We start from the raw sequence: 14,503 nt of genomic DNA, 5'->3' as shown, positions 1-14,503 counted from the left end.
CCACCCACCCCTTGTCAGTTTGTGGAGCTGAGGTTTGTGAGGCCCCCCCTTGCCTTTGCCCTGGCTGGCCCTCTTCCTCCCTCTCTCCCCCGCCTGCCTGGGTGCCAGGGGAGCCATTGCCATGGCCCCTGCAGCTGCTGCCGGTGGCGCTGGAGGCGGAGGCGGGCAGCGCTGGGGCGTGGCGGGCTGAGCCGTTCAGACACTCGGCGCCTCCGCGGGAGCCTCTCTCTCCCTTTCTCTCTCTCTCTCAGCCTGAGCCCAGGAGGAGGAGGAAGAGAGGAGCCCGGGAAGGAAAGGGCAGCAAGGGCTGCGCTCAGGGGACACACACACACACAGAGAGAGAGCGAGCCCCACAGTAAGTGCAGGGCTTTGCAGGGGGAGGCAGGGAAGGAGGGAGGGAAAGAGAGGGACCAAGGTCTTGCTGTCGCTTGCCCCTAAGGAGCCATGGGGGGGGGGGGGGGTTTGAGTGCCGGGACTCTGGGGACCTGGGTTCGAATCCCGGCTTGGGCCACGGGCAAGTCACACTCTCTCAGCCTCAGGGGGAAGGCAGTGGCAAAAGGGGGGCGTGCTTAGGTCTCCTCCGGGTGGAAGGCACGCAGCAGCAGTAAAGGCAGCCCTGTGAGGATAGTTTTCTATAGAGGGCTTTTGTTTTGCCATGGTTGGCCTCTGAGGCTGAGAGAGTGTCTCACCCCGGTGGATGCCCAGGGATATAGATCCAGGAGGTTAAAGATTTTAATCTGATGATGATGATGATGATGATGATGATGATGATGCTATTTGGTTTTTGGATTGGTTGGGATAAGAGGAAAGAGGGTTTTAATAAATTGTATGCTATTTGTCATTTTATGAATATTATGTTATCTGTTCCGTGTATGTAAGCCGCCTCAATCCCCTGAGAGAGGTCAGGTACAAATACATTTATTATTGTTGTTATTATTATTATTATTGTTATTATTAGCAGAGCCTGCTCCCCAGAGTCCTGGCCCAAGGCTGAAAGCACTTGGGTGCCACAGGACTGGAAAGAGGCAGGAAAGGGCTTGAGGAAGACCACGCTCTCTTTCTCCTGCGGTTGCCGCCTGCGCCTTTCCTCAGAGGCGGCGACGACAGCCCTTGAAGTGTCCCAGTGGCCTGCCTGCCTTGGGAGTGTGAGGCAACATTCCTTCCCACCTCCCTCCCTCCCTCCTGGCACCTGAGCCCTCCAGCTCTTAAGCCAGAGCAGAGCCTGGGAGTCTCCTGCCTGGGTGCCTGACTTGCCTCTTGCTGGCCTCATAAACAGAGACACTACCTTGAGATCCCGAGAATGGCTGGCAGAGGTTTGCTTCCAAACAGGCTTTTCTGCCTCTTTCTCGCTGTGCAGCATTTGCATCCTTTCAGAAGTTCTTGTTGAAGGACCAGAGAAGTACTGTTAGAGGGTTGTCCAGAAATCAGAAATCCATGACTACGTGAGCAGGTGAATTTTGCTAATGTGCAAGGTTTCATTGCATTAGCAAAAGGGTGGCCGGACACATCCTCCTTTTCCAGAGAACAGAACCTGGAACAACGGATGCAAGCTCCAGGAACAGAGATTCCACCTCAACATTAGGAGGAACTTCCTGACAGCAAGGGCTGTTCAACAGGGGAACGCAAGTCTCCTTCCTTGGAGGTCTTTAAGCAGAGGCTGGATGGCCATCTGTCGGGGATGCTTTGATTGAGATTTCCTGCATGGCAGAATGGAGTTGGACTGGATGGCCCTTGTGGCCTCTTCCAACTCTACAATTCTATGATTCTGTGACACACCCTACATTCCAGCCTTCTGCCCAGGAGGAGCTCTGAAACGCCCTCCATTTCGAGCATCGCCAAGAAGCATGGATTTACATTTATATTAACTGTTTTGAGCATTTGTTCAGTTGTGTCTCCCTCATTTTGCAGTGCTTTCTCCTCCTCTGCGGTTATTAGGACATCTGGTCAGCTTGAATGGGGATGCTTTTGGCCACATAAGACAGGTGACTTTTGGCCACATAAGACTTTGGCCAAACATTGCCAGATTAGCAGTTTTTGGCTTTTGAATGGACAAATGGTGGTACTGTTGTGTTGGGCTTCACAGAGGACAAAATACATGTTTCTGCTAACAAATCTTGATGAGGAGGAAGAGATTTCATTTATTTTTGTTCAGAAGAATAAAGAAGCGGCCCTGAGTCATACCCCAGTGTTTCACTGACACAATCTGTAGCTAATGAAAATCATATTTATTAAGAATGTGACCTTTGTACTGACAAGTCGTTTCGCAATTAAAGGTTTGCATAACTACAGCATAAACTATATACCTGTTTAGGAGTGTAATCCCTGAATAAGACTCTGGGAGACCAGAGTTCATATCTCTGCACAGCCATACTGAGTGACCCCAGAGAAGTCACATTCTCTCAGCCTCAGAGGAAGGCAAAAGGCAAACCCCCTCTGAACACATCTTGCCAAGAAAACCCTTTGATAGGGTTGCTTTAAGTTGGAAATGACTTGAATGACAATAGATGGGTAAAATGGCATTCTTAAAACTGTAACAATATTCTTTCCAAAGAAAACTTGCAGTTCAGGAGGGTTTAGGTCCACTTCCCCTTTGACCATATACATGTTTAATAGAAATATTTGTGTATAAAATACCCTTGTTTTGAATTCTGACTTCCTTCTTCCTTTTGATTGTCTTTTTAGTCCAAAACCCGCTCTTCAGAATCCTCTAAGGAAGAAAACAAAAAGAAACCAGTTTTGGGGAAGTTTGGAAATTTTTTTACAACTGGGAGAAGAAAACATCCGAAAAACACATTAGAAGCTTCTTTAAGGCCAAGTGTTACAAGTGCAGACTCTACATCTCACAAGAATTTAGCTCCATTGGCATCGCTAGATATTGAGGACTTAAAAGATCTGTCCAAAAGTGAAGAGTCTCTTATTGACCAGTCTTATGATCCAAACTTGTCAAGGATACAGAATAGTGTTCAAGACCCAGATGAGTATCTCTACAATAAGGACCTGACACCTTTGTATAATGACATTGTTTCAGAATGGAACACTAAAGGAATTTCATCTGACAGCGAATGGTCACCTGAATGGCACAGTAGTAATGAGACAATAAAAAATACGTTATTCGATAGCAATCTTACACTCCAGACACTGGAAGGAGAGAACAATCTTGTAACTGATACAACAAATACTACAACTCCAGACTTCTTTAAAAGTTTAACTAATATATCCAGTGAAGACCTAGAACACAACATATTAGACCACAAGCAATTAGTGGATGTGCATCCATTTGTGGAACCAGATTATGCACCATCAAAAGATCAGTCCCCTGTTTTGGAATCAAAGCCAGCTGAGCGCATTTGCCCTTCTCGAGTGTTGACAGTAGATATCTTTCTTCATAAGACTGAACAACCAAATTCAAATGAAACAGAGACTGCTACATTAGATGACAACTGTAGTAGCACAGTCATAATGGATAAAAAACCTGCAGTAAGGAGGTCTGGAAAGAGGAGAAAATCTCAGTCTTCCAGTGATATACCAAATGGAGATAAAAGTGTCACTGAGAATAGTATAAAAGAAGAATCTGTTTTTGATAGTATTTCTTCAGCTTTGGTGTCAGAAAAAATAAACAGTTCTGAAAGAAAAGCTAAGACTTCTCCGCAGAGTAATTCTCCCACAGCTAATCATGACGTAAGGGCTGGAAGTAATCAGAAGGGATTTAATAAAACAGAGTTAGAAAAAAGCAAACAGCAGACCTCAGCTTCATCTCCATATAGGAGAAAATCCTTTAAAAAAAATCAGTCTGAGGCAGGTCCTCTTTCACCCACAGGTCTGAAGAGTCATGGCAAAGATTCTTCCACCAAAAAACAAAATGGAGGTGTAACAGATGGTAACTCAACATCAAAAAACACTACAGTAGAGAAATCATCTCCCAATGAAAGCCCTGTGGAGACTCCTAAAGTTTCTTCCATGGGGCCTACAGGCAATAGCACTCTGCTACTTTCGGAAGAGAAGACAGGCTCAAAGATCACTCATTTTTTCAACAGCACTGATGGCAGTGTTTTGTTGCAGACTGATAAGCGTAAAAATGGTCAGATAGGAACAACACATGAAAAACAAGCTTCCTCTGATTGGGACAGTGCAAAACAGAGAAATACAACCTTCGATGTTTCCAGAACAGTCACAACAAAAGTTAGTCTGTAAGTAGTTTCACATTTTAAATTTGTATACCGCTCGAACAAGCTGTTTATTAAATCACTTAGTAAGCAGGAATTGTAATTGCTATCTATCCTGATGCCTGGGTTTCTCTTGCTTTAATATAAGTGAATCTTCAAAAATTAAACTGAAACTCCAGGGCTTGCTACTACAGTATTGCAACTGCTTTTTAGGATTCGTGTAATTGAAGACAATTAGACTATTTTTGTTGTGTTAGCTCGCACTTTGAAACAAAATTTAATTTCAAGAATGTTTTCTATACATTGGCACACTTCATAGTTGCCTGAGTAAGACCACAAAACAGTTACCTGAAGCACACAGTTCCTGCCATTTGCTGCCATTGCATTAGTCTTGGAGATTACACTTGACCTTTTCTTTGTGTCAGTAGTGACAAACCCTGTCAGTTCTGAAGCTGCTTCTTTTCAATGTCTCAGGTTCCCCTGGCTGTTTATCAGTCATGGCTTGATTCATTCTGAGTGTCAGAAGCAGTCAGTCTCATAGAACTGAGCAGCTATATACAGTCATCAGACTTCACAACTACATGAGTTGGGCAGGTTAGGGGAAGCACAGTAAACATAAGCTACAATTTTCTGTCACTGCATTGACTGCAGACATGACCTTTTCTTTCCGTCTTCAGTGGCAGACCTAATCATTCTTAAGGCTGCCTCTTTTGATGTCCCAGGTCATGGGGATTATGGATGCCATCTACACTATAGCAATAATGCAGTTTGACACCATTTTATGTGGACACCGTTCCATCCTGTGGAGTCCTGGGATCTGTAGTTTTACATCTTTAGCCTTCTCTGCCAAAGAGTGCTGTTGCCTCACAACGCTACGAAACCCAGGATTTTGTAGGCTGGAGCCATGGCAATTAAAGTGCTGTCAAATGGCATTATGTCTACAGTGTACCTAATTTTTCTAGAATAATTCCCTCCAGAGTTTCTTCAGTCATAGGAACAAAGGCCTTTTGAGATGTTCATGCCATTGTAGGTTGTTCCTTTTCCAAACAATATAGGCCTTTAAACAGGCAGTTCCCATCATATTCAAGGAAAAAAACATTATAGATCACTGTTTGATTATGCATTAGGAAGTATTAGTGGGGGAAAGCTTGATGATAGTTGTTTACTCCACCTTTAGTTGTTTGTTTGTTTGTTTGGGTTGTTTTTTGTTTGTTTGTTTGTTTAATAAAATACAGATGATCTCAGGCTTGGAGTTTAAGGTATCTATATCATTTATTCTTCCTTTCCCTAGTTCACAACTTACAAGTGTCAAATTATTTCCAAAACCATCTAATGCTGATGCTGATGATACTACTTAACTAAAGCAAACATATACATGGTGAACAATAAGGAAGTTTACATAGCATTTGGTAGGGTTACTCACATTAACTGGATAATTTTTAAGTTATCTTTGTCTTTCCAGTAGGGATAGAAACAATCCTCAAAACTTTAAGAATATGAACATCTTTTTCATTAAGAGTATGCAAAGGGATCTTGCAGCACCTTTGAGATTAACTGAAAGATAGAAGTTGGTAGCACAAGTTTTTGTAGATTTGAGCTTATTTCCTTAGATGCATTAGAATTAAATTAAGAGATCAAGAGATGAAACAGCACATATCAAGAGTTGGTGACTACCTGGAGCAAGAACAGTGCAAAAGTTTTATTAATCTCTTTCGGTGCTGTGAGGATGCATTTGATCCCATGTGGATAAGGGGTCAAACAAGGACTTGAGCTGGTTTCATGCAACTTGTCTTCCACTCTGGAATAATAACAGTTTTTTCAGTTAGCAGGTAATGAGATCTTTATTGAACTGGATTGTGTGGTTCACAGACACTTAACTGCTCTTGATTTTGAGGTTTTCTTTAACTATGTTTACTACCAGTACTTAATTTTACATACATCTTTGTGAGTTAACCAAAAGTAAAGTACTTTATGGAGGAAGGAAGAATTACCTGTGCCTTACTTTGACAAAGCATTTTATAAATATGGGTGGGAATCACATTGTGTTCTTAAGGAGATGACATACTCTTCAGATTAGTCATCAGAATGTAAACCTTCTCCCATATGTTGTAATATGGCCATGAAGTGTTATAGAGAAATATAAACCATCTGTGATATATGTGCACGATTCAAGGAAATGAAAATCACTTCAGTTGTTTTGATTTTGAATTGTATTGTTAACTTTATTTCCTAAATCTCGGAAAGTAAAACATTAGTTTACATGAACCCAGTGTACCTTGACAGCCTCATCCTAAGTAAATATAGCAGGTTTCCTAATACATTACTAGAATAGTAATCTTAGTTTCACATATGAAACTAAGTGTGTTTCATCCAACTTCATTTTATGTGAACAAAAGACTTCTTCCACTGCTGGAAGACTATGCTGGAACCTGGTAGTGACAGCAGAGGATTTTCACTTTTCCCTGCAACCCTCCCCCCCCCCTCAAAAAAATAAAAATTCTGGAAGGGCAACTAACTCTTGGAACCTTTTGGAAACGCATGGGATACAAAGGAAAGAGGAATTGCAAAAGACATGTGCTAGCCTCCCTCGCAGGGGAATCCCCTGAGTGAAACCCAATTCAAGCAGTGCTCTTGCTGGGGGAACAAAACCTTGAGCTAGGTCTGTTACCTACCTGGTCCCTACCTGGACCAAAAAGACCTTGAAGCAGTGGTACACGCACTGGTAATCTCTTGTTTAGATTTCTGTAAGGGGCTACCCTTGTACCAAGTTCAGAAACTTCAATTGGTTCAAAATGCGGCAGCCAGACTGGTCACCGGTACACCTAGGTCTGACCATATAACTCCTGTACTAAAATCTCTTCACTGGCTGCCGATCAGCTTCCGGGCGCAGTACAAGGTGTTGGCTATTACCTTTAAAGCCCTACATGGCTCAGGCCCAAGTTACTTGCGGGAGCACCTCTCCCTACACAATCCGCCCCACACTCTCAGAACAACTGGGAAGTATTTACTAGAATAACGTAAGACCAGGTTAATGATAATTTCCCATAGAGCGTTCACTGCTACGGCCCCTTAATTGTGGAATAGCCAACCGGAGGAGATCTGTCTTATTACCACCTTAGATGCCTTTAAAAAGGAATTTAAGACGGATCTCTACCCACCCGATCTTATATAGGAGGTATTAAAATGAAATGCTCTACTTCGGACTATGACTGTATGATTATTGGATGATTAGAGGGTGGTCTAGCTATTTTATTGTACTAATGTTAGCATTTTATTGACTATATTTTTATACTGTATTGTATTATTTTATTGATGTAATCCCGCCTCAATCTGCAGGGAGAGGCGGGAAATATAAATTATTATTAGTATTAGTATTATTAATCCTGTTTATTATAGCAACAATGACATTAAAGTAAATACAGTATTTTTAACATTACACTATAAAGCTGAAATCCTATGCACTCAACCTGGAAGTAAGCCTCACTGAACATGATGGGGTAAGAGCATCGGACTGTGCAGCAAATGTGCAATTGTAAGCATTTATACTTGGGACTAAGTCCCAGGTCTCTGAAAGAATTATAAGAATTGGGCTCTAAATTTGCTGCCCTGTTTGAAGTGAATCTCTTTGAAATCATTGGAATATACTTCCATGAAATATGTTCAGCAATATGGTATTGATGTAATTATCCATGATAGTCAAATTAATAAAGCAGTAACATCGCCACTTGAATTTACATTGTTTTTCTAGTCCTGACACATTTTCAGAAGAGACTATGCATTATAACTGTAGGCATTATATGTTGTGTTGTATTATTGGAGCCATAAATCATTCAAGAACTGTTTTTTTCCTTGCTGCATTTTAAGAGAATGGTGAACTCATCTTCAATATCTTTCAGGCGTTATTTTTTTCCAAAAGAAACAAACTTTTCTCTCTTAGGCCTCATTCATACTATAATATAAATTGGTCTGGAAACCGGTTTAAAGAGGGTCATTCACACTCTCACCAATTTTCTCTGATGCGATTTGCGGGAGGTGGGGGTGGGACAAAACCCATTTAAACCCGTGCTTTTAAATCTGAAGCGTTTACTGCTTCTTTTCAAAAGTGCTATTTGCTTGTTTTTTTGCGGAAGCCGCCAATGGGAACGCAAAGTCAGTCCCATTCGGAGCATCCCACTGCCTCCCCTCTGCCTCCTCCTCTCTCCCCCACCACCGCTGCTTTTTCTCTTCCTCCTACCTCTTCCTCTTGCCCCCACTGCTACATCTGCCCTCCCCCTCTTCCTCTATTCTTCCTCTTGCCCCTGCCGCAGTGTCCTCCTTCCTCCTCTTCCTACTTCCCCTTCCTCTTTTCTTCCCCTGCCACTGTCCTCCTTCTTCCTCTTCCTACTTTCCACTTCCTCCTCTTCCTCTTGCTCCCACTGCCGCATCTGCCCTCCTCTTCTTCACTACCTCTTGCCCCCACCGTCACATCTGCCCTCCTCTTCCTCCCCTTCCTCTCCTCCTCCTCTTGCCCCGCCACTGTGTCCTCCTTCCTATCTTCCTATCTTCCTCCTCTTCCTCTTACCCATGCTGCCACATCAGCCCTCCCTCTCTTCTTCTCTTCCTCCTGTTCCTCTTGTCCCTGCCACCTGTCCTCCTTCCTCATCTTCCTACTTCCTCTCTTCCTCTTGCCCCTGCTGCTGCTGCATCTGCCCTCCTCCTTTTCCTCCTCCTCTTCTTCTCCCCCCCCCCCCCCCCCCGGCTGCCTCTGCCACCTCACTCCTCCTATCCCCACTGTGACCTCCCCATTGCCAAGTGTGAACGGCAATAGGGGTAAAAAATACCACAGAGCATAGTGGGAACTACAAATCGGATTGGCATTGCCAAGGAGACCTGTATCTCCTCGGTACAAAAAGGTAAGTGTGAATGAGGCCTTACATAGACAATATAACTTTAACTTGTCCTTTCATTCTAAATGCTTGAAATCCCATTCAAGACTACACTTCTCAAACAGACTAACTCTGAAATGTTTACTTAAGGTTTTGGAAGAACGTTTCTTATAAATAGTACCTCTGGCATTTTTTCAAAAAAATTATTTTTGTGCACTTAACAATGCCAAGGAGGAAAGTACATGAGTAAAATTTCTGTTTTTTGGATTCCAGTTTATTTCTAAACATTTTATTTCCAAGGTATTTTCAGATCTTTTTTTAGGACTGTACTAACATAAGACTAAATCAAGTAGCAAAATGCAATTCAGATGTTATGGCCAATATCTGAAATAATAATTGTTATTTAAAAAGGGTTCTTTTAAAGCAGGTTGATGTTGTTAATTGAAGGATTTGTTTCTGAATGACATGTCTTGCTCTATAAAATAAAGTGATTAAAAAGCAACTGTTGTGGAATTGTGGGAATTGTTGTTTTGTGAGATATCTAGTCTATTCTGTCAGAGAGCTCTGGTGCCACAATAAACTACAATCCTCAGTTTTCCATAGTATTGAGACATGGCAGTTAAAGTGGTGTCAACCTGGATTAATTTTGCAGTGCAGATAAAACTCTAGTAATTCTAGTGTTCGTGGGAACATTAAATTTTGTTCTCAGGTTTTATGTTAAAACATGCTTTGTCTCCATCTTCACTGACCCTTATTTATGATGTTAGCTACTAGAGGGAAATGGAGTTGATGGGTTAAAATTACTATCGTGCACAGTTCCTTCAGATTTTGGTAGATGTTTGTGTACTCATATATTTTTTTAAATAAAGAAACTTTAAAAGCCATAAAACCAAAGATCATCAGGGGATGGACGCAGTGAAGAGTGATTTCTCTCTTATTTGCTTTCAGTTCTTCAAAAAGACTATGCTCTTTCACTAGCCCTGGTCAGCTAAATGACCCTGTTCTCTTCATCCTTCTATTTCTTTCTGCTAAAACATTTCCTGTTTAAATCTGTATCTTAATATATTCTGAGAGCCCACAGTCCTGTAAGAAGTTTGAACCACAGATTATACTGTGGACTGTCCTCCAACAATCAGCTATGTGGAGAAAAGACTCACAAATTGCTTCTGGAGTTTATTAAGGCACATGAGAGGACTTGGGTGTGGGGAGCGGCTAGGGATTGCTTCATTGCAGAGTTTATTCCCATCAGTGTAACAGCAATGATATTAGGCAATGATACGGCAATGATATTTCGACTCCTTCTTTACTAGCATTTTAAGTTTTTCTCTGATGCCAGCTAGATAACTTTGCATTGTTATGCCACTGTAACAAATAGAGATGTTCAGGAAACCCAATATGAGTAATGCTGACTGGATTTCAGAAGTCTGCCACCATGGAAGACATTTACACAGAAGTACTGTAGTACACAAAGGTACTAATAGCACTGTAAAAAAAATTCACCTTTAAAAATGGTAATATGTAGATGAGGTGAGAAGGTGGATTATCAACAGTTACTGGAATCGAATTCATCTCCCTTCTTTCTTGGAGCAGCATTGTAAGCCCTGACAAGCCCACTGCCACATAACCTGTACAGAGATATAGACAAAGAGTCCATGTCAGTTTAGTTCTGTAGGATCATATGTGGGTTGTGTGGTGTGTTTATGTATGCTATGGACAATCAGGTAGGGTGGAGTGGAAAAAGGGTATGTTTCTCCAAATCATCTGTTGTGAAAGTAAAGATACTTTATCCACAAATTCAACCATCCATAAGAAAATATAAATTCCAAAAAGCAAACACTAGTCCTTTCACAGAAAAGACATTTCATTGTTATCCCAGTGAAATACATTGGCAGGCTTGTAATTACAACTTTCAGGCCCCTGCACAGTTGTCCACCCCTACTATGGCATTTTTCTGCCTCCTCTGCCTAATGAGTTTTATCCTCTTCATCATCTCATCTGCTGCTTAAACATAGCCAACTCTGTAAGACTTTGTAAGACTTTTTCCTGCTCTCACGCCATACTGATCACTGTCTTCTGCATGCATTCCAATTAATATCACATCCAGAACAAAAAAGTTCAAATATAGCCTAACACAGAATAGAGTATAAATATTACTTTCAATGGCTTGATTAACACTATGCTTCTTTTCATGCACCCTACTGCAGTTAAATCTTAAGATTAGTTAATTCTCCAGTCCTATACATACTTAGTTGTTTGAGTTATGGAGGTCAGTGGGACATGCATTATAAAACTATAATTTGAAAAAAGTCCCAGTCTATCCAACTGATTGAGTTGAACAGTCGTACTTAGTGTTCCCATAATTTGAGTATCTATATAGATTAGTATTTTTATCACATTAAAAATAAACTGTGTTAACATAGAATGCAATGTAATTCTTTTTTTACCCCCTTGTCTTTTCAGACCAGCTAAACCAAAAAGTATTGAGTTAAACCTTAAAACATCCAAAAGCCTGGAAGATTTGGGAAGTGACCAAGACTTGATAGACAAAGCAGTCAAAATTAATTTCAATATTGCCAATAAAATATCTATGTTTGAAAACAAACATTCAAATCAAAATCAATCTACTGAAGCCTCTGCTTCAAAAAAAGGTTCTGTATCAAATACATTTGTTGGTAGAGCAAAACTCAAGTTTGGGAAACAGCACACTGAAAATGAACAGATTAACAGAGTGGCAAACAAGGCAAACGGCCGTCAGAAAGCTTTGCAAAATGGCACAAAATTGAAAGAAATTACATCAGATACAAAAATCAAGTCAGAGGGAAGGACCCAGTCAAGTATGATAACAAATGAGGAAACTGGAAAAATGGCTGAATCTGAATTTAATCAAAATGGTAATGTAGATGGTCTTACACCTAAAAAATTGGAGGCAGAATTAACAAAGGAGAATCTGCAGCCCACAAGTGAAGTTAAATCTATAGAACAGAGTGAAGAAGCTGAAACTCTCCAAAATAATAGCACAAATGTAAAAGCTAGAGCCAACTCTCCTGAATGTGAAGAGGAACATTCCTGGAAAACAAACCTATGTTTCACAAGTAAAAATGAAAAAAGTTTATTGGAATCTGACCTACCATCTAGAAAGTCAGAATCAGAGCAAAATGTGATTTCTCAAACTGAAGATAAAAAAATGACAAATACTGTTTTAGAAAATATACAGATATTTGAGCAAAATAGCAATGGACAACAAAGTCCAAGTAGTGGTTGCAGTGTTCCTAAATCTTGCAATGAAGAAACCATTTGTGAGTCCCCATCAGATATGGCAAAGTTTACAGAAACACTTAAAAATCTAGATAGCTCTATTTGTATACCCCAGAAAAAGAAAAAGCCCAAGGTTCCAAAATCTCCAGCACCTCACTTTGCTATGCCTCCAATTCATGAAGACAATTTAGAGAAAATATTTGACCCAAATGTATTCACTGTTGGCTTGGGAATAAAGAGAGATAAACCACAAGATCTAGCCCCATCCCTACAGCTGAAATTGCAAAGTTTAGAAACTGAGGCTAGAGTCAGACCCAAACGTGCCTCTACTGAAAACAGCATCATCCTCCAGTCCCTAAAATTATCCAGCAGAGTTGATCCTGTCCTTTCCCAAGAAATGAATGGGAAGGAGAATAAGGATAGTACAGATGGAGATATTAAGCGATCTCGACTTGAGAACAGTGCCATCTTCTCAAGCCTACTGACACCTGCCACTAAAGAAAAAGTGTTTATACCCTCTGTAACCTCTATAAACACAATCACAACATCATTTGCATCCCAGAAGAGTGTGGATTCCTTGGGAATATCTCCTCTAATATTTGATACAGCTCAGCAATCAGAGGTAATAGAACAGACATTACATAATTTCATTAACCTTATAAACTTTTGTTCATATATATTTTCCTAATAAAAATCCTCTAATTTTTTTTTTATCATACTGTTCAGACTCTTTCAGATTTCAGGTCTGCAAACTATATGGAGAAATACTTACAAACTGATGATGCAAAAAAAGAGAGAATTTTACAAATACCAAACTTTGGAAACCTTGACACCAGTTTTTCCAGCTGGTTGAAACCTGGCCAATATGAAACAAATAGTTTTCTAGATATTGAGGTAGGTTTCATGCCGATTATCTACTTTGAGAAGTACACTCTTATGATTTTGTATAGTAGGCTTGTTGATTTCATTTTTATTTTAAGTCCTTCCTACTTAGCTTCAGTAAAATGTATGGGTAGACATGAAAATGACAATTCTAGTTTCTAAACAAAAGGTTTTCTTCACTATTTAAAAATTTTAAAAAACGCTATTTTTAAAAAGGTGTCAAAGCATTACTATTTCTTTTCATTAAAAAAACCCCTTATTTTCCTGGCTGAGGTGCAATAATATACTAAACATGTATGCCTTTGTTGGCTAAAGCTGTAGTTCTATAGTTACTTCTCCATATAAGTCCTGACCATCCAAGTGTACTTACAAACAGGAAAAGATTTCTGGTTGTTACATTGAAAGCAAGTTGAATATGCATACCTGCAGCTGTGCAAAAACAGAATTGCTAAATTTATAAACCAACCTGGGCATAAAATACTATTTGAAAACACTGAAATTCTGGACCTTGCCAACACTTATCAGGTCAGAATGCGCAGGGAAGCCATTGAAATCCACAGACATTTGGACAACTTGGAAAGCCTGAGAATAAACCAAGTCTGGCTACCAGTCCTGAAAAACACCAAAATCACAAGTTAGCACATGCAAATGAACACACCCAGGGGCAGGGGGTTTCCCAGCAAATGGATCACTAATTAAATAGACACAAATTCTCCTTGCATATCCTCCCACCCTGAGGACTTACCATACACCAACAGACATGTAAATAACATCCTCTCAACCAAGGATCACATAGTAGATATACCCCACACCCCTGCATGCCACCATTCTCCGAAGATGCTAGCCACAGATGTAGGCAAAACGTCAGGAATAAATTCTTCGAGAACACAGCCACATAGCCTGAAAAACCCACAAAAAACTGGATGCCAGCCACGAAAGCCTTCAATTTCACATCAGAATTACTAAATAATTCACATGGAGAACCGGGAAGTGTGGTGGATCAGAAAGATATTAAATTATGCTGGACCGTATTACCTTAAAAAGTATTCCATTTTAATAACACAAAGCACTCTGCATATTAAGGATGGGTTTTTAAATAGTTTGATATATTTTAAAGTAATATACACTGAAACACATATTTCATTGTAAGTCTGATTTATATGATGGGTAAAATAAATCTCATTTTCAGTTTGGAGTACTTACGGTTTGCTTCCTTTCTTTTAACAGATATTTTCAGGAAACAACCAAAATAAAATTAATCCTAGGCCTGGAAAGGTAAGCTTCTTTCTTTCTTTCTTTCTTTCTTTCTTTCTTTCTTTCTTTCTTTCTTTCTTTCTT

At 40.3% G+C, this 14,503-nt stretch overlaps 1 protein-coding gene across 1 annotated transcript in view; it reads left to right on the top strand.

Moving 5' to 3' along the window:
• CRYBG1 (crystallin beta-gamma domain containing 1) overlaps positions 1-14,503 on the top strand; it is a 148,320-nt gene that overhangs the window by 87,891 nt on the left and 45,926 nt on the right. Inside the window, exons 3-6 of the mRNA XM_042453205.1 lie at positions 2,683-4,187; positions 11,489-12,905; positions 13,010-13,177; positions 14,393-14,440. Of these exons, the coding sequence (XP_042309139.1) occupies positions 2,683-4,187; positions 11,489-12,905; positions 13,010-13,177; positions 14,393-14,440 (3,138 nt within the window). The remainder of the gene's footprint in view (positions 1-2,682; positions 4,188-11,488; positions 12,906-13,009; positions 13,178-14,392; positions 14,441-14,503) is intronic.

This window comes from Sceloporus undulatus, chromosome 1 (genome assembly GCF_019175285.1).
Source record: "Sceloporus undulatus isolate JIND9_A2432 ecotype Alabama chromosome 1, SceUnd_v1.1, whole genome shotgun sequence".
In the NCBI taxonomy this organism is placed as follows: Eukaryota; Metazoa; Chordata; class Lepidosauria; order Squamata; family Phrynosomatidae; genus Sceloporus; species Sceloporus undulatus.
The sequence above is the reverse complement of the archived record's forward strand: the minus strand, read 5'-3'. Positions and strand labels throughout refer to the sequence as shown.